The 19721-nt window shown below is 43.4% G+C and overlaps 1 protein-coding gene across 3 annotated transcripts in view; it reads right to left on the reverse strand.

Annotated features, from left to right (window-relative positions):
* The window catches only part of GDPD4 (glycerophosphodiester phosphodiesterase domain containing 4), a 356500-nt gene that overhangs the window by 104455 nt on the left and 232324 nt on the right, over positions 1-19721 (reverse strand). For all 3 annotated transcript variants that reach the window (XM_086933889.1, XM_086933891.1, XM_086933888.1), the window contains exons 6-7: positions 18091-18189; positions 15230-15323 (exon numbers count right to left, since the gene is read on the reverse strand). In XM_086933889.1, the coding sequence (XP_086790015.1) occupies positions 15230-15323; positions 18091-18189 (193 nt within the window). The remainder of the gene's footprint in view (positions 1-15229; positions 15324-18090; positions 18190-19721) is intronic.

The raw sequence follows: 19721 nt of genomic DNA on the forward strand, positions 1-19721 counted from the left end.
ACGCTCCGACAGTATACCAGGCCATCTCCAAAACTGCATAAGATCTCTGAATCCATTCACGTGGATGAAGGAGACTGGTCCTTGATGGGGTGGTTCTGGGAACTGATATCTGCCTGGGGATGGAAGATTCTGATAGTCATTGGGATGATCTCAGCCATTATTTCCCTGTTCTGTCTGTGTGTACAGTGTGCCCCTGCAATATGTGGCCTCTGGGCTACATCATGTGTAAGGAAACCTATATCAAGAGATGAACTAAGTAATAGGATGATGCTACAGCAACATCTCAATGACTTTATGAATATAGACCTGGACTCAGATTAGCATGAGTATAGGTTATTGCCTATATAAGGGCAAAAGGAGGGTCTGTGGTACTGAAAATTCTGGACCCTGCTATTGTGTGGTACCGAAGCTCTGCACTCGTGTCATAAATATCATCGTATCATGACGATTTTGGTACTAGCAGACCGGAAATGGCTTAAATACTATACATAAGCATTTTCGTTATGTTCAAATGATGAAATCACCCTGAAGTCGTAGTTTCCGTCTTGAACCCTCGGGTTCCATTTTGTGAGCGGCATCCATTTTGTATTTGCCCTTACATAGCCAAATAACTAAGGCCAAATTCGATCTGAAAGGATACATACACCTCTGCTGACTCCTCTGTGACCTGAGCAAGCTGACTCCACTGCCTCAAGCCAAACCTGTTCGGGCAGTTCCTTTCCCAGTGGCCGAATGAGATTAGCATTCAGGTGCACATGTCGTAAACCTTTTAATCACATACAAACTATGTCTAATCTTACACACACCTGTCTCTGTTTCTTTCTTTATGACCTGTTTTACAAGGAGGAGGTGCCCGTTTTTATTAGGGGTCCGGCGATATCTGATGAAAGTTCTGGGCCTTGCCGGGTAATCTATCATGAACTGGACAAACTGAAATGTGGGCTGTCATCATGACTCTGCTTTTTCTTTGTAGTAAAAATATTTGTATGATGCACTGTAAAATAGGGAATGTTTGCCTAGGGCATAATAAACGGTATAAAAGGTCTGTACGGAGACCATTCAGTAGGCTGCCACATTCAGTTGCTTTAGGTGTGACTGGGCGACGTAGCCTCACAATTAATTGTAATAAAGACGTCTTTTTCATATTTAAGATTCTCTGTTGATTTCTTTGCTGCTTTTGAATGGACTACTTATTGGTAAGACCCCTGGGGAGAAGTGATGAAGTATTTTTTCTACTTCAGTTGGCGCCCAATGTGGGGCCTCATCAAGAAGTGACTACCTGGAGGAGTAATTTTGTCAGAGGACAGAAATCTGCTGGGGAAGGCAAGACAGAAATCTACTAAAAGAGGTACTCTGTGTACAGAGGTTCTGGGGGATTCTTTGTCTCTGCGGCCCAGTATATTTTTGATTTTTCTGACTTAAAATCTCCAAAAGATGTCACTCCTGACTGAGGAACCCTTTTGGCGTACGTTTTTTTTAAAAAGACACTGTAAGTGCAGTTAGAACTTGGCAGTTAGAATTTAGACCACTATTTCTTTGGTATAACTTTGATAGGTTTGTATAGGTTTGTATATGCGAATTGCAATTTGTGTAGGCAGGTAATGAAGGGATTTTTTTCTCCATCTGCTTTAGTTGAAGTATAAGTGGGTCGCTCCCAGTCCTTTGTTCTGTGGTTCTTTGCTTGGTTTGTTTACTCCTTGGTACTATTTGAAGATTGCAATTTTCAATAACCGAGGGTCTTGTATATTTACAAGTGTATCGATAGAGATAGCCCCTTGAAGTTTGAAGCTAGATTAGTGAGCTATAAGATGCCTGATCTTAGCAAATTTGAAGATTTGTGTTGGCCAACTTTGTATACGTTTGGATTAGCCGGTTTACCCTAAAGGGAATATCGAAATAGGTTAGATTTACAAACATATTTCTTCCTTGGTGATTTTGTATCCCCAGGGAATTAAAATATGACATAATACAAAACAAGGATCCTTTGCTCTGTGCAATTTTATGAAAAGAGATATGCAGAACGATTTTTGGTGTTCTGCCAGCTACAGCTAGTGAATTGAGTTTATTTTTGGTTTCCTGCACATTCGGTGGTCTGTTGGGCTGTTTCTGCAGTCTTTTGGAACACTATTGAGAAGTGTTTCTTGTAAATATGACTTACAGCTACTATTTACAAATGGTTTGGTTTACGTACAGTCTGGACTGCCCTGTTTTCGTCCTGAGTATTGATTTGTGGGTTAAATGTGTGTTTAAATGTTTATGTGGTTTTTCTCATTAGTGTAACTTAGGTATGTACATAGCGTTCGCGCAATTTATGAAAGCGCTGTATTGTGTGTCCTGAATGTTTCAACACTTTCTGTTTATGTCTGAAATGAGCTCAATGTGTGTGTGTGGGTCACATTTAATAGATATCAATAAGGCCCCAAACAAAAACAAAATTACCTATTTTTGCAAAAATAAATACATTTACAGCATTTTCCTTAGATGCACTGTATTAGATGTTCACAGGCAAATCTTTCAGCTGCAGTATATTTGATAGGAATGTTCATTCAGCCAGCACTCTTCCAGTTAAACACGGGTGGAATTTTGCATAACCGTCCTTTTAAATAAATGTGGCGCAAAAACGTGACGCAGGAATCTGACGCGTTTTAAGTTAGGCATATGCGCTTAGGTTTGTGAGTTCATGCATCTAAATGATAGGCAAGGGATGCAGCGGACTCTTATATGTATAACAATCACAAAAAGGAATAATTGGTTTTTTTAGAAGAAAAAATTATTAATTATGAAAAAAATAATTATTAAAAATAAGTGCTACAAAAATCGTTTTTTAATATTTATAAAGCTTAATACTCATACTATGACCTCCTAGCATTAAAATTTGATTTAAGTTATGTTGCATCACTAAAATGACAAGCATTCGTGTGTATAATTTCCCCTCGGCATAGGCGCAAGCAAGCTCATTTTTATAAAGTATAAGTTATTATTTTCAAATGCCTGACTCATGGGTTATGTAATAGACATTCTAGTAATGCATATTATGCAAGGAAATTGTAGGATATTCATTTTTTAATGCCCAAAATATGAAAGTCGATTTTGAGTAAAAGAACTGTTTAAACTGCATTTTACTTTCATTCAGAGTATTTTTTTTAAAGTGTCTCAGGCTTAAGCAAATGCATACATTTAGGTTTTGATATATATTTGCAGGTTGTGCCTCCTTATGGTTCAGTGGGTTAATGTGCCAGTACACAGGCTTGTTTTAATATCAGGATTGACGATTCTAGCTTCAGCTAGGCCTACGGAAAGTTTGTTTATTTAAGACTGATGAAGTGTGTACCATAGGATTGCAACAAGCATTTACTCCAAAAAACTGGTCTGTGTGTCATTAGGTTTTAAGAATTATTGACAGTAAATGTAGTTTAATGCTCTGGGAATAGAGATAATTTTAGCGCCTAAAAAAGAGAAATTATTTTTCAAAATAGAGTGAGGTTAGAGCCTTCGGGCTTTGACTGCTTCAATGTGGCAGAGGCCGGGGGCGGGAGAATTGCAGAGGCTGGCTCGAGTGCGCTGCTGAGATGTTATCTTTTAGTTTCCCTGTAAACAATGGAGAAGGCTGTCATGTTGACATTTGTGACACTTTAATTAGGACTTTGCCTCTGAGGAATGTTGAACGGGCCTCTAAAGGTGAGGTTTCTGGTTTCTCCGTGAGAACATCAATAAAAGGAAAGAACTTAATTTAATAGGGAAAATAAATGGGTTTCTTTGAAAAGTCCCAAAACATCGTGTTAAATGCTCTGCAGAACTGATACATTTGTGTCTCCACGCTAAGAAAAATAATGTTTGCTAGCTGCGTTTATTTTACAGAAAATGAAGTGTTGCATTGTCTTAGATAAAAAAATAAGATGCAGCCCTTTTCCGAAATTTTGAAGGCTACAGGCTACAGGCCTAAGTAAAAAAATATTTGCTCATTAGGTATTATTTTTCAGTGCACATTATAGGTACCAAATTAATATGGAGTATCAGTATAACTATTTCTTTTAAAAGGGTAAAAATAAGGTGCCTTGATGTTGTGAGGTGAACTGACAAGAGAGTAACAGTTAAGTAATGAAAATTTATTTTTGTGTATGTTACAATGTTTTTTTTTGTGTTGTGTATTTTTCAGCTTCTGCATACAGATTATTCATGGATTGTTCTAAGGCTGACAAGACACGTGAGTTTGGTTAATTGAAAGGAGATGTGTTTTTGCTTAATTTCTCTTTCTTTCCTGTTTTACAAGGAGGAGGTGCCCGTTTTTATTAGGGGTCCAGCGATATCTGATGAAAGTTCTGGGCCTTGCCGGGTAATCTATCATGAACTGGACAAACTGAAATGTGGGCTGTCATCATGACTCTGCTTTTTCTTTGTAGTAAAAATATTTGTATGATGCACTGTAAAATAAGGAATGTTTGCCTAGGGCATAATAAACGGTATAAAGGTCTGTGCGGAGACCATTCAGTAGGCTGCCACATTCAGTTGCTTTAGGTGTGACTGGGCGACGTAGCCTCACAATTAATTGTAATAAAGATGTCTTTTTCATATTTCAGATTCTCTGTTGATTTCTTTGCTGCTTTTGAATGGACTACTTATTGGTAAGACCCCTGGGGAGAAGTAATTAAGTATTTTTTCTACTTCAAACATTGGTACTGCCTGTTACCCCATTACCAATAAACAGTTTTTGATGTGGAGTAAATAGATTCCTTGTGTTTTCACAGCTTTAAATCGGAATATTTAGCAACTAGAATGGGATGTCAATGACCCATGACTAATGCCAAGCAAGCAACAATGGTACATGCAGAGGAGTAAAATGTATTGAACCGTTCTCAGACCATCCCCATGGATCGCTTATAGACTAGCATCTGTCCCACCTATTAGTCATGAAAATGCACATGAGCTACCCATTTATGAAAACTTTGCCCACAACCACAACAGGAGGTGCCACTGATGTGAGTAGGAAAGGCTAAGGTGAGCATTAAATAACAGAGACACATTTTAGACTCAGATACTGCTGGAAGGGGATCCAGTTGTCTTTTGGCTGGGAAGTCAGGGGAAGCAATAAGGAATATATGTGTGACATGTCACTTTATTTTACCAGGTCTTTGACTTTGATATATCTAAGCACCCTGCTCGCACACGAACTGCACATGTACCCACTGAAGCAGTTTATGAGTCTTCTAAGATGCTAACGGAGGAGCTCCATGGACACGAAAAGGAGGTGCAGCACTGTGAGCGACTTGCCCCCACAGACCAACATATTGCCCCCCTGGTTAGCCAAGGCTCGCCTGACATATAAAGAGACACTGGTGGCACTTTCAAAACCAGGCAGAGATCCATCTTCAGATGGGTTCTTACCGTCGCCTGTCATTGCTAAACTCAGACTATAAAATTCTAGGCAACGTACTAGCTAACAGGCTAATAGACATACCACAAATACTGGTCCATGATGACCAGAATGGGTTCATCCCAGGGAGAAACACTGGTCTAAATTTGCGTACACTTTTAGAATTACTGCAATGGGCCAAGACCGAGATAGAAACACCATGGATAGCCGCACTGAATATAGAATAGGCGTGCAACACCTTGGGATGGCACAATTTATTAGCAGTGCTGTCAAAATTCGGCATAGGCCCACATTTCCTAAGATGGGTGAAAACCCTATATTCAAAACCGCAGGCCAGATTTAAGACTGGATGTAGCATATCATCTTCTTTTCAGATGGAACGTGGCACAAAGCAAGGATGCCCGTTATCGCCCATAATTTTTGCATTAGATATGGAACCCCTGGCTTGCAAGCTGCACCAGCGAGTCCTCCATTGGGGCATGCACGCATACAGGCTTTGGCATGTAGCTTCCCTGTATGCGGATGACACATTAATCTACCTGCGAGGCCAAGTCACAGTCCTTCAAGAACTAATAGACTTACTAGACGTATATGCCTAGGTATCAGGCCTTCGAGTTAACTAGTCCAAATCAGATATATTGAAGATGAAAGCCTTATCGGTGTATCAGAGAAACACTCTATCTGCTACTACACTCACATGGGCCTTCGATACATTCAGATATTTAGGGGGTAAAAATCCATCACTCTCAAACAGATCTAATGGATGGCAATCTTGGAAGGGCAGTCCCGTTTTGGACGAGTTTACATCGATCCCCCAAGATGCTCTCACTACCTCGACTTCTGTATTTTTTCTCAGCTCTTCTATACAAATAATGCGTAGATTTTTTAAAGAACTAGAATCCCTCCTCATCTCTTTGATATGGGGTGGGGGGGGCTCCAGATCTAGAGTGGCACTCCCAAAACTATACCTCGTCCTATCGGAAGCAGGCTTGGGAGTGCTGAACTACGAACACTATTATGCAGCTGCACAGCTACAGTGGCCAAGGTGGCTTGCGAGAGGCAATCTTACAGAGTTGGACCCCTGGGCGTTCACACTGGGACAACCAGCCATGATCGAATGGCTCTCTGTCACAAAAACAACATTACACTGTACCTGCTGTCCCTTGCACTGGCACGGCACCCAGTGGCACACTCGGTCAGACTGCACCTGCGCTCACCCGCAGCATCAGGCCTCCCGGCGACATGAGGGGCTCTCGAGTCTCGCCGCCGTCTGCTCCTCCTCCTGTCCGGGGTCGCGTCACTCTGCCCCCACCCACGCCGCGCCCCCCTAGCCAATCCTGGTGCTGCATGCAGCGCCAGGATTGGCTGGTCCACCGCGCAACATCCATTATTGGATGAGCAGTGAACCAGCCAATCCTGGCGCTGCATGCAGCACCAGGATAGGCTAGGGGGGCACACTGTGTACTCGCCCTGGGCAGCCTTGTAAACCCGGCCCAGCTGAAGCCGCACCCCCAGCCCCTTCTCTATGCCTAAAGTGTTTTTCGCGCAATGGCGCATGCGCGGGCAAGTCTCAGCCCGGAATTCTCATGCGCAGCTGCAGCAGACCAGCAGCCCATGCCCTCCCCCCCACACCCCCTGCGCACCCCGGACCGCACCAATTACCAGGCATCGACATGATCATCTGATCGCCTGTCCCTCCCGCGCTGCGCTGGCTATGTCGCTAATTGGAAGAATTTGTGTTATGTTTATTAATAGCTTAACTGCAGTGCCACGGTGCGTCCAGGGCTTAGTGGGGCTACGCCCCTACGCCCCAATGGACGCACCGTGGCTGATGTTCAGGGTCTTCCTTTTGTGTTCATGTCTGCTGTTTCTCCCCTTGCTCTTGCAATTAAGCCTCCTTCCTTTGTGTTTCAGCCTGTATCCCCTTTTCTTGTGTTTCATCCTGTCTGTATTGTCCTTGTGCTTCAGCCTGTCTCTCTTTCCCTTGTGCTGCAGTCCGTGTCTCTCTATCCCTTGTGTTTCAGCCTGTATCCCTTTTTCCTGTGTTTCATCCTCTCTAATATAGTCCTTGTGCTTCAGCCTGTGTCTCTCTTTCCCTTGTGCTTCAGCCTGTGTCTCTCTCTCCCTTATGCGCCAGCCCGTGTCTCTCTTTCCCTTGTGCTTCAGCCTGTGTCTCTTTCCCTTGTGCTTCCGCCTGTGTCTCTCTTTTCCTTGTGCTTCAGCCCGTGTCTCTCTTTTCCTTGTGTTTTCAGCCTGTCTCTCTTTCCCTTGTGTTTCAGCTTGTTTTTTTTTTTTTACTTTAATAAACACGGTGCCGACTTCGCGGACACCGCTCTATGCAATGCAATAGGTGTTGCTTTTGGTTTTTTAAATTACAATGCCTTTCAATTTTTTTAAAGGCATTGCCATTTACAATGTCAATAGCTCAAAATAATGAAATTGTGAGACCTATTGCATTCTAAATGCTTGTTATTTTAAGCCATTTCAATAACTATTGTCTATTATCCCTATTCAAGGACTTTTTGCAACTTTGGAGGACGTCTCAATGCAGGTAGAAATGGGAGTTTCTTCTTTAAACGGGATTACAAATTGTGTGGTTATTACGTTTCAGCACCCCGTCCATCATCTTGCATATGACACGGGCAGGATATGTATTTTACAAGCCCCAACAGTAAACATGTGAAACTAGACTTTTTACTGTGGAGATTTGGTTTCGCAATTAGCAAAGGATTAGACAGTGCCCCTGCTTCTGTGCTAACTCCTGAACGGTGCAATGAAAGTATATCCTTCGGGGTATCAAACAACTCATTGAACCAGACTTGTATGCTAAGTCAAAGTTAACTTGTTGCAGTGTGCAGCTTTTACAAAGCTGCCACTATGTTGCCTTTAAAACTTCCTTCCTAGACACACATGGCGCTTGTTCTACGTGACAGCTTCTGCCCTCCTGGGGAGACGTGCTAAAGACTCTCAAGAAGGAGAACAATGAGGGATCGAAGGCCAGGGAAATGTTACTCACTCCTGCAGGAAGAAACTTGGGTGTTAGCCCCAAAAGGCAGGCTTTAAAGGAGAAGCTGCCTTTGAAGGGCAGATGTGTAGCACTAGGGAGGAAGGCTGTCCAATTGTTTAAGCAGACGACTGGCACAGGAACAGAAAGGGGAAACCTGTTGCCAAACCAGTTTCCCCAGAGGCATGTAGCCCTGTGGTAGCCAACCCCAGGAGTGAGATGGTGAGGTCTGAATAATGAAAGAGGGATCTCGCTATCTTGGGGTTGGACAGGGGTTGGACAGATTGGTGCATTCTGGGTTAGCCAGATGCCACACTCCACAGGAAGTGGTCACCAGGTGGGAGGGAACCTGGAAGCCCACTGGCTACCAACCGCATTCAGCCCTGTAGGCACTTTCCGAGCATAAAGGGGGCAACTCTGGCACCCAGATCTCAGATCTCTATTGACTGAAAGAAGAACCAAAAGAAAACTGCCCTGCCTCACGAGGGACCAGCAAAGAGAAGCTGCACTGTCGAGGCTGAACGTTCTGCACCTGGTGACTAGAAAAGAGATGGACTGTACCTACTGTGTCCTGATCAAGGAGAAGCTGTGCCATTGCCCATAAAAGTGAAGAGACTCCAAGGGCCAGCCGACTTGCCTCCTCTTCGCAACTCAGGGACACAAGAGCTGAAAAGCCTGCTGGGGCAAGGTGACTGCCCAAAGTCTTCAAGCCGCTACCACCGCTACCGTGCAGCACCAGGGACCAAGACCCGATGCACAGAGTTGCACCTCAGTTTGCGAAGCCCAGGAGTGTTGTCTGAGATCTGCTGGGACCCTCAGAGGACAAGTTATCGACCCAGGGAGGGTTGGCCTGTGACCGCGACTGGTAGTTTTGTGGCGACTGGACTTTGGCCAGACTAGAGAGGACCTCATGGGACGGCGATCCTGCAACCAGGACCCCGCACCATCTCCGTGGACTGAGGAGTGCCTGCAGGAAGTCCCCCATTGACCGTGTCACATCCACAGCATCCTTCATGGCTTGCATCAGGACCACTTCATAGGAATCCATTGCAACACAGATAAAGTCCCTTGGACTGCTTAGGGACTGGTTCTTCTGTGGAGGTAATTGTTTCTTGGATCCTTGCTAGTCCCCCGGACAAGCTCCCGGCTGGAGTTGGTCACCTCAAGTAACTCTACCTGACCGCATTGACACTTGCCCATGTTTTTCTTGAAAATATTTCTGGGTCAAATTTGTTGGATTTCCCAATGCTTTGATTTAATATTACTTGTATATTCCAGATTTCAGGAACCCTCTAATGGATCTAAATCATTCTAGTTTCTAAAGACTTATACAAATACAGTCTATTTTTTGAATTGGGGTCGTATTTCTTGAGAGTTGTGTCAATTTCTTCTTAAATTGTTTTATTGCTGTTTAAATGCTTTACATTTGTTCCTTTTTGTAAGCTTTGTGCTCAGAGCCACAGCTACCCAAGGCTGAGCTGAAGGTTTGAAAAACTAAGCCTTAGGTTTGCAAAGGGGTTGATAAGTGTATTACACAGTGAGGTTGCACAACCACACTAAATAATACACCCCATTTCCTCACACCCCACCCCTTATTCTGAAGCGATTGAAGCCAACAAGCAGTCCAAAGGAAATGGGTGCATGGAAGAACCAGTTACTTACCTTTGGTAATGCTCTGTCTGGTAGAGATGCTAACTATCCACAGATTCCTCATCTTTTGAATATTCCGACTGCATCTGTAAAATCTCAAGCAGTACCCCAGGGCGCAAACACTATGAAGCTCCACACCGACATCGCTCTGCTCCGGAAGAGACATGCAGCTGTCTATGCACTCAAAAAAATAGAATCTAATCTCCATATTGACAGTGACCAACTTGCAGATCTCTACTTGGAACCTTTTATAATGAAAATAGTCCAGTTCACAGAGGGGGAGGATGAGAGGGTCGGTGAGCTATTTGTAATTAGATAGAGTTTCTAACAGAAAGAGCATTACCCAAGGTAAATAACATGTTTCTCTGATAGAAACGTCTAACTGCAGATTCCTCACCTTTTGAATAGATACCAAAGCAGTTGCTCACAGGTGATGGGTCTCGGAACTGACTCCAACCAAAATGTCCTGCAGGACCAAGTGGGCAAAGGGCCTGTCTTGAAAGACCCGTTTGTCCAGACAGTAGTGCTTTGTAAACATATGGGAGCAATGACCAGGTAGCCACTTGGCAAATGTCCAGGACAGGCACCCAACCTACACCTACCAACGCAGTGCTAACAGGCTTGGCTCTGGTGGAGTAAGCCTGCAAACCCTCTGGGGCTGTTTTTTGGCCAATGTGTAGCAGATCTTAATTACAGCATGGTCCAGCAAGAGATGGTGCTCTACTGCACAGCCTTGCCTTTTTTTGCTCCAGCAAAGCCAAAGAAGAGCTGCTCATCCACCCAGTGTTCTCTAGTACGATCAATATAAAAACGAATGCCCTTTTCCCATCCAATCGATGTAGTCTCTCCTCCTCCTAAGAAGGTTGAGGTGTAGTAAAGTACGCCCAAAGGCTGATGTTCTGCCAGACATGAAATGGAGTCACTAATTTCAGGAGGAAGGAAGTGTGAGACTGTAGAAACAGCTTGTTTGGGTTGAAAGTGGTGTAAGGTGGGCTGACAGAGAGAGCTTGTAGTTCACGTACCTGCTATGCCAATATTATGGTAAGAGAAATGACTATCTTGAGAGTAAGCAACCGAAGAGGACAGCAGTGCAGTGGTTCAAAGGGAGCCCACATGAGGAATGTAAGAACCACATTTAAATCTTATTGGGGATAATAAACTAAGAAGGGGGAAATACATATTGCAAACCTTTGAGATAATGCAGGACTATAGGTAATTTTAAAAAAGAGGGTGCACCCGGCAACCGTTTAAAGGCCGAAAGAGCAAATACCCTTTAATGGTGCCCAAAGTCAACCCTTGCTTGGTAAGGGACAAAACAAACAACAACACTTGAAACAGTTTAGTGTGAAGTGAGTCAGTTTGTTTGGTAGAACACCAAACCACAAACTAGTATAAGCCACAGGCATATAAATACTTGGTGTAGGGTTGCCTAACTTCCAGGATAACATCAACAACCTCAGAAGGAAGATTTAAAAATCACAACTGTCGCCATTCAATGTCCAAGCATGAGGTGGAGCATGCACAACATCTGGTGCAAATACCTGCCCTGCTGCTGCGACAGGAGATCCTCCCGGAAGGGAAGCCAGATTTGTGGACAGATGCACCTGCCCAAAAGTTCGGAATACCAGGTTTTCTGTGTCCATCACGAGCCACTAGGATTACTTAGGCCCAGTCAGTTCCGATCATCTTCAGAACTCAGAGCAGAAGTATCAGCAGAAAGGCGTACAAGAATCGAGAGTTCCACTCTGCATGGAGCGTGTCTCTGAGTGAAAGATGTCTTAATACCTCCAACATGCAAAATTGCTGATAATGTGGGTTCTTAGTGATGGAGAAATGTTCGTGACAATGTTCCTCCCATTCACAAGAGAGTCCTTGCACCACCTCTGAATGTAACTTCCGTTCATGACCTGCAAGGCGTTGAGGGCTGAATTCATCAGCCCTGGCAATCAGAGATCTGGCCAGGTGGCAAACCGCAGGGAAAATCCCCTGGCATTCCAGACATGTCAGGAGGTGCAAAACCTCCTGACATAGGGTCTTTGACCTCCCCCCACCCTGCTTGTTGCAGTACTTCATGGAGGTGGTGTTGTTCAAGAGCATCTGCACCAGCTTCCCTCTGATGGAAAGGCTTTAACACCAAGTAGATTGCTCAGAGCTCCAGCAGACAAGTGTAGAGTCGAGCCACTGCCAGCAAAAAGAGGCCTCTGATCTCTACCTCGCCCAAATGACGAGCCCTATACAGAAGAGATACATAAGTCACTGCTGTCAGAACTTGGTGAAGTAGGGAGAGGGGTCTTTTGCTGAACCAGTTGTGGCCCAGCAGCCATAACTGCAGGTCTTTTGCAGTCTCCTCCAAAATATATACCTGATCAGAGAGCTAACCCTGATGCTGTGCGCACTGGGACTTCAGATTTTACTGCAGAGCCCGAATGTGCCATCTTCTGTGCTTCATCTGCAGGCAATCAATCCCTCAGGCTCAGAGTCATTCTCTCGGATCTAAGCCTGAATACCCAAAACTCTCTTCTCTGGGGGTGGGGGAGGTCATGAAACTGTCCATGTACAGAATGGCTCTCTACAGGGGAGCATCTGCAAAGAAATCAGGTGTGACTTTGGCACAAGGGTAGTGAACACCAAAGCTGTTAGGTACACAGTAGTCCAGAGGTGGGCGACGACTGCCAGAGGTAAGCTCGACTGGGGCAGACTGAAACCAATGACCTCCAAAGATGTGCTGCAACCACAACTATCACTTTTGTGAACACCCAAGGGATAATTGGTGAGGCCAAAGGGGAGCACAGTGAACTGAAAATGCTCCCACCCCACCATGAACCACATATAACACTTGTCAGCCTGCAGGACAGAAATATGGAATTAAGTGTCCTGCAGTTCCAACACTTCCATCTAGTCTCCAGGGTTGAAAGCAGACAAGACTACGATCGAAATGAAGCTTCTGTCTCATACTGTCTGCCTTAGCAGAAAACAGCCTAAATTGTTTCTTTTCATTATACCAAGTTGAGCTTTGCTGCACTAATGAAAAGATTGTTCTGTCCTTGCATGCCTTTCCCAGTAGGTAGCCCTGCTTCCATTCTCAGAGAGACGGGCACGGGCAGAGTAACCTTGAAACTAAGAAAGCATGTACCAGATCTCAGGATGGTAGCTCGTCCTTCTGTACCTCCTTTGTTCATCAGCTCCCAGATTGGAAAATTCCAGTCTGGGCGGGGCTTTAGGGGTGCTGAAAATGTACATCTTGTACTACCATGTTGCCGGGAATCAGTCCCTCAGCAGCTACCTAAGGAGGCTGGTCAGACTGGACTCCGCTCGAGTGTATGACTAATAAATAAATTTGGTTTGTATTCTCTACTGTCTGACCGACTCTTCATTTGTATGGAATGCTGAGAGGTGGTCGCGAGTGACCCAGGTTGCCCTAATCGGGTCAGTTCCTTCAGCAGTTTCATTACAACGCAGGCACTACAAAAAATGTATTCTTACCACACGTTCCATTACAATGCAAGTCGTTACAACGACTTGCTTTAGGGAATGCATTGTGGGATTTTAAATCAAACACCTTCCCTACTGTTGCCCAGACTGGAGTTGGAATAGTAAAATATACTATTCCAAAGTGAAGCACTTCCTTAAGGCAAGTTGTTGTAACGACTTGCGTTGTAATAGAATGAGTGGTAATGACGCGTTTGTTGTAATGCCCGCATTGTAAAGGTATGCATTGTAAAAGCATGCATGAATACGTCATACATCCTTACAGGCCTGCAGAAGCATTTCCATTGAGCCAGATTTGCAAGTGTCCAGGCATCAGCTCCTGGCGTTCAGCCACAGTGGTCTTCTGGATTTTTCTTTGACTGGCTAGGGTTTAACCATAGGTTCAGAGAGTTAAAATGTGCATGGTCACTAGGTAAGACTGGAATCACTGAAAATCAATAATTTGGCAGAGCTGCAAAGTTGAGGCTTGGCCAATTAGAATGTGGATGACTTTTCTGCCCAGGGATCACTAGCAGAAGACAGAAGGTAGTGTTAGATACGCAAGCGGCTCCAGCTGACACTGGCTGGTGAACCTCATGTACCTCTCTAACCATATGACATGGTCTCTGGGCAAAATAAATGGGGATTTAGGCATGGGCAGATAGATTTATTGGGTTAAAGAATTTGCCTAGTCAAATATTAGACTTTATGGGAGTATACGTGTGATGAATTTGAAGGATGTCCTAATCAAATGCCAATAGCCTGTAATGGCAAACAGCTGAAGGAAATGGTGAGGTTTCATCAAGTTATGTATTTCTTCTGTTTCTTAATTTCCAGATGCCAAAGAGGTTTTATGTAAAAGACCTTTCCCTATAGTCAAGATCAGGATTACAGGATTTTACAGTAAATCATGGAATAGCGTTCATGAAGCAAATGTCAATCTTCTTAGCCAGACATTCTCTGAAGATTTACACTCCCTTTTTACTGCTATTGTCTGTCAAGATATTGCACAAGGATGTAAGTATACCAAATTAGTGCTCAAGCGTGTGCAAGAATGGTGTTTGAACATGTATACAGCGGGTTGATGCTGCAAGTTGCAGGGTAATGTGCTGTGGTGGCTATGGTTTAATTAACACTTGGAATGCATGTCATTAAATTATCCTCCACAATTTCACATGCTTCTTCCTCATACAGAAGGCCTCTATGAAGCTGAATTGTGTGATAATTGTTCATACACAGTGCTATTTGCATGGCTTATCATGGTCTTCACCTTCCTATGTTGCTTCATGACCTCTGAAGAGGAGCACCTTCAGGCTGGTGCAAGAGCAACAAAAAAGTGATAAGACTCCAAAACGAATGCTGTTCTTCGACAGTCAGTGGTGTTCCAGAACTTTGATAATACATCACATTGCATAATGGTTTGCTGGATTTATTGTAATTTAAAATCAAACATTTTAAGGTTTTATACAAAGTCTAGGAGCAAATCAAAACTTGCATAAAAATCTCGACAATTTTAACCATGTGTACATTTTGCTTTCAAGAGAAAAGGAATTCATTAGCAGTAAAATATTTCATCGATTTCAATTTTACAACACTTGATACTAATGCTCTATAAAAACATCACATATGACAAATATTTCATTTTCAGTTGTTTACTAGCAACATGCAGTCTTAGAAAAACCCCATGCTGGACCAGCCAGTGTACACAGTCCTGCAGTTTTCAATGGAAGGCATACCTTTTCTGTTCATTCTGACAAAGTAAAGAGCTACTGGCCAAGACATCAGAGTCATGACTGCAATTGCACCAATATGGAGATATGGAGCCGTGACCTAGCAAGAAAGATTACTTAGATTATTCTTCAGCTTGCTGAAAGACGAATTAGTAAATAATATGATCCCTAGGGCAAAATATGCATGTATAAACTTTTTAATCTATTTTTAAGAGGTAATCTAGAAAATAATGTCATTTCACCAAATAATAATCATTGCAGGAAAGTGGATTAATAGTTGGGGTGATCAAGGGTCCACCACACAGGATAAGGCCACCACCTGCTAGATGTCACACAAATTAAATAAACCTGTGCCAAACTTCTGGTAACATGATGCAGAACATTCAAGTTTAAATCAAAGGTAATGTGTAAAGTATTTAAGCAGTGCATACAAATAGAAAACATCGCACAAAACATAATAAAACGTCTTAACCAATTTAAAATAAAGAGAAAAGTATATAAGTAAAATGAAACCAAAGTGACAAAAATCAAATAAAAGAAACGGGAGATATGAATTTTCAAAGATTTAAATGAAAATAGCTCCAAAAAGTTCAAAGCACCAATGATAGTCTATGGAAGCGGTAGTCTGGGGGCTCGGCGAGATTTGAGGCAGACAGAGATGAGGCCTTGGTTGGATACAACAAGTGGATCGGTCTAGTAAAAGTCTGGAAGTCAAAACCTTTGAAAACTTTTCTAAGTCCAACACAGAAAGGGAGTTTGTCACTTTTCTATAGAAAAACATTGAAATGTATTCCAAGTCGCAATGCAGAAAAGCACTTTGTCATTTTTTCATCAGAAAAATCCTCCCTGAGTAGGCTGCCACAGAAATTGTAGTCACCACCGTAGAAACAAAGGGCGGATACCTGAAGCAGGATGCTTCCACCGAGGCTCTAGAGATTTCGCATTGAAATTTTCTAAGTCCCAACACAGAATGGGACTTAGTAGTTTTTCCGGAGGTGCGGGCAGCCTTGAGCGGGATAAGGGTGAAATTCAGTATGGCACCATAGAACAGCCACTCGGATACTTTTTTCCCCCGGGTCCGCTGCAGCTCTTGAGGAAAGGTTTTTCAAAGTTTCCAAACCCTCTTCTGGTACCCAAACAACTAAAGAAATACATTTCTAAGGTCCCAAGGACTTCAGGGAAGGCACTTAGAGCTTGTCAGGGTGTTTAGCAGAGGCCTACTGCAGAGTCCAGTCTACGTCCCGTTGCTACTGATCAGCTGACAGTTCAGGAAAAAAACACATCTTGCAGCTTGATGTGTTCCAGTACACCCACAACAGGTCAGTCAAGTGACACTGGAGCCCACTCCTTTGTCTTGGGTACAAGTGGGAGCATGTTGAGTACTTCGTGACTCCTCTCAGGTTACAGATAGCTGGTCTGGTCCTCTTCTGATCTTCTGAATGGCCCGAAAGGGTTCTGACGAGGGTTCCAGGCGATGCCACACCTAGTGGGTGGGGGTGACTACTGGCCATTCCCTAACCAATTGAGTTGCAGTTCCCCAGGGTAATCCTACCCACTTTCTCAGGAGGTACTGTTTGCCTTACTGCAAACACACCCACAGTACCCCACACTCTTAAAATGTAGTTTGGGGAAAGCCTTCTCCCCATGTGCAGAGCCTGTGTGCCCACCCAGAGGTGTAGCCAGGGTAATGAGTCAGCCCCTCTTTAGTGATCACTCAAAACCATTTCTGGGGTAGCTTTCCTCCCACTGGGTTTTGTCCCAGCCTGCCTATGGGGACAGAGGCGTTGCCTTTCTACTTGTCACCTGACCTTTGCTGGTGAAAGGACGGGTCCCTTTGAAGTTAATGCAGTTGCTGGGTCCACCTTTACTGATCTTACTGCAGGTGATGAACTGGGGTAATGATCATGAACATCAGAACGTTTGCACACAGGAAGTAGGTGTTTTATGTTGTGAATTTTGATTGCAAGACACAGGATGCATTCTACCCTGCGAGTACAAGGACAGCCACCCTCCCCTCCATCTTCCTCTCACCCTCGTTTGTCTTGGGGACTTGTCTAGCTGTAATACACAAGGTTTTCCAGCACAGCAGGCTTCTGGAATTTGCACCTGGTTACATGCACATAGGCAGTGTCCAACAAAGTGCCTTCTGTCCAATTTTTCAACTGGCTACTGCCCAAACGTCAGGACTTATAAATAAGGAAATATACGCTTCTTGCGCACTTGATTCGTGAAACGCAAAAAGTGCAACTTCTTCAAGTTCTTGTTTTTCAAGCATCGAGTGCACAAGAAGTGGAAGAAGTTGCAAATCTTGTTTTTCACCCATCAAGTGGTCAATAATCTACAAATATGCAAGTAAATTAAATGGGTGATTGACAAAGAAAATCTTATTTGCAAGAGTGAATTAGCAGATATTTGACCTGCATTATTGGAAATCATAAGGCTTTTAACAACCACTGGATATATATGTGCTACATGCTAGAATATGCACTCCTTCTGGAAAGAGGGCTAAATCATATGGGGATATGAAGCTTTGTCCATGTGTCTATCCATCCATCTGTTTGTTCGGCCAACTGTCTGTGTTCTTGTCTATCTATATGTGCCTGATTGTGTATTGTGCTGACTACGTGTTACGTGCATGTTTTTATGTTGGTTTGCATGCATGGGTGCCTGAGTACGTGGATGTCACAGGTGAACTTGGGCTGCGTGTGCACTGATGTCTACCTGTACACTCCATGTTTGCAAATGCCCCTGCTATCTAGGCTAAGGATGTTGTTTGTCACTGTGGCCATGCACTGTACAAAAGCCAAGCCAATGGGCTTTGTCAACACTTTTTAGGATACACGTTAGGATGGAAGGAGGGTTTTTACCTGGAAGGAGAGGATGACTGCTGCCCATTCTTCTCCCCAAAGGTGCGACAAAACTGCTAAGGCAACAGCAGAGAAGACCAAAACAAGCAGAGTTCCAATCTATGAACACAGAACATACAGCAATGACTCCCATGAAATACAAATCATGCTATGACATGCTTCCACAAAAAGTACATGATGAGTTAACAGGATCTCTCAGCAGGCGGTCTGATCTCCTACTACTTTAGGCATCTGAGCTATGTTCTGTACATAAATAATGCATAAACCTCACAATTACTCACAAGGGGATATCTTTCAGGATAATTGAAAGATCAATAATGTCTCAGACCAGGCATGGGTAGCTTGACTGAGTGCAGTATAAGTAATAGAGAGGAAGACAGGACTTATATTATATTTTCAAACAACCTATTTTTCCACTTTAAAAGTACAAAAATCGCCACATTGAATGTGTGCAGAATACTCAAACATAAATTTGAAGCAGACAGCTACTCCTCCTTTTTAGTGTATTTTTGTCACACTGACTACTTTTTCAACCTCGGCTGTACTACTCATTCTATTATTGGTCACGAGTGCTGGTTGTTTACCTTTGCTTGCAGTCTCTTCAAAGCATTGCCTAGTTTGACATACCTGTATTGTTTGGCAAGGTACTAACATCATATGTATAAACCTTAAACTTTACCCCTAACTCTGAATTGAGTGTTTTGAGGAGGGTTCTTCGCTTTTTTTTGTTATGCATGAAATTCAAGCTGTGAAGGAGGGATGATCTGATGGACTATAACTCATATCAATACAAAGCCAAAATGGAGAATATCAACTTGATGACCCCAGGCTGGTAAATATGAAAAATCAGATTCCAAGAAAAACATTTAGAAAGTATAAGAACAATCGATTAAAATAAATTGGAAATGGGCAAAGAAAAGACAAAAGATAAAGGCGCAGGAGGGAACTTGGAGGAGAGCCAGCCCCTCCGTTAAAGAAATTAACCCTCAGGCGGGCTTTGTGAATGGTATATACTTAGGCCTGGGCGGAAAAATTCCATTCCGCTCGCGGAATTTGGGTAATTTCGCGTTTTGCGGAGAACGCAGAATTGCCAAAAATTCCTCGATCCGCGGCTTCGCGGAATTTTTTGTTTGATCGCGCTTTCAAAATGCGTGTTCGTGAAATATTTCCCCCTGAGCACGCGAACAGGAAAAAAGCATAGTGAATGGGCAGAACAAGCAATTCTGTGTGTTCGCGAAACTCTGCGTGCTCGCGGAGATTCTTTACAGTTTCACAGAGCTTTGCGTAGCGCGACTACGCAAATTCCGCCCACCGCTAGTATATACAGTGAAAAATATGAGAAAACCAGTTCAATTGAAAGGAATTGTCAGAATTGGTTTAACCCCTTCGCTGCTAGGCCTTTCCACCCCACCCCCTTTGCAAAGCCTTTATTTTGGCTATTTGGGGTAGTTCACGCTTAGGCACCTGTAACTTTTTGAACACATAGGGAATCCACACCATCTTTGCGTCCTTTTCTTCCAACATCATGGGGATTCTAAATTTTAGGTTAGTGGATTTCCCTGCAGAAGACCCGGAAATTAGCCAAAATACAGCAAACATTTGTTTTTTTTGGCAAAAATGTGAAAAAAATG

Source organism: Lissotriton vulgaris, chromosome 8 (assembly GCF_964263255.1).
Source record: "Lissotriton vulgaris chromosome 8, aLisVul1.2, whole genome shotgun sequence".
Taxonomy (NCBI): domain Eukaryota; kingdom Metazoa; phylum Chordata; class Amphibia; order Caudata; family Salamandridae; genus Lissotriton; species Lissotriton vulgaris.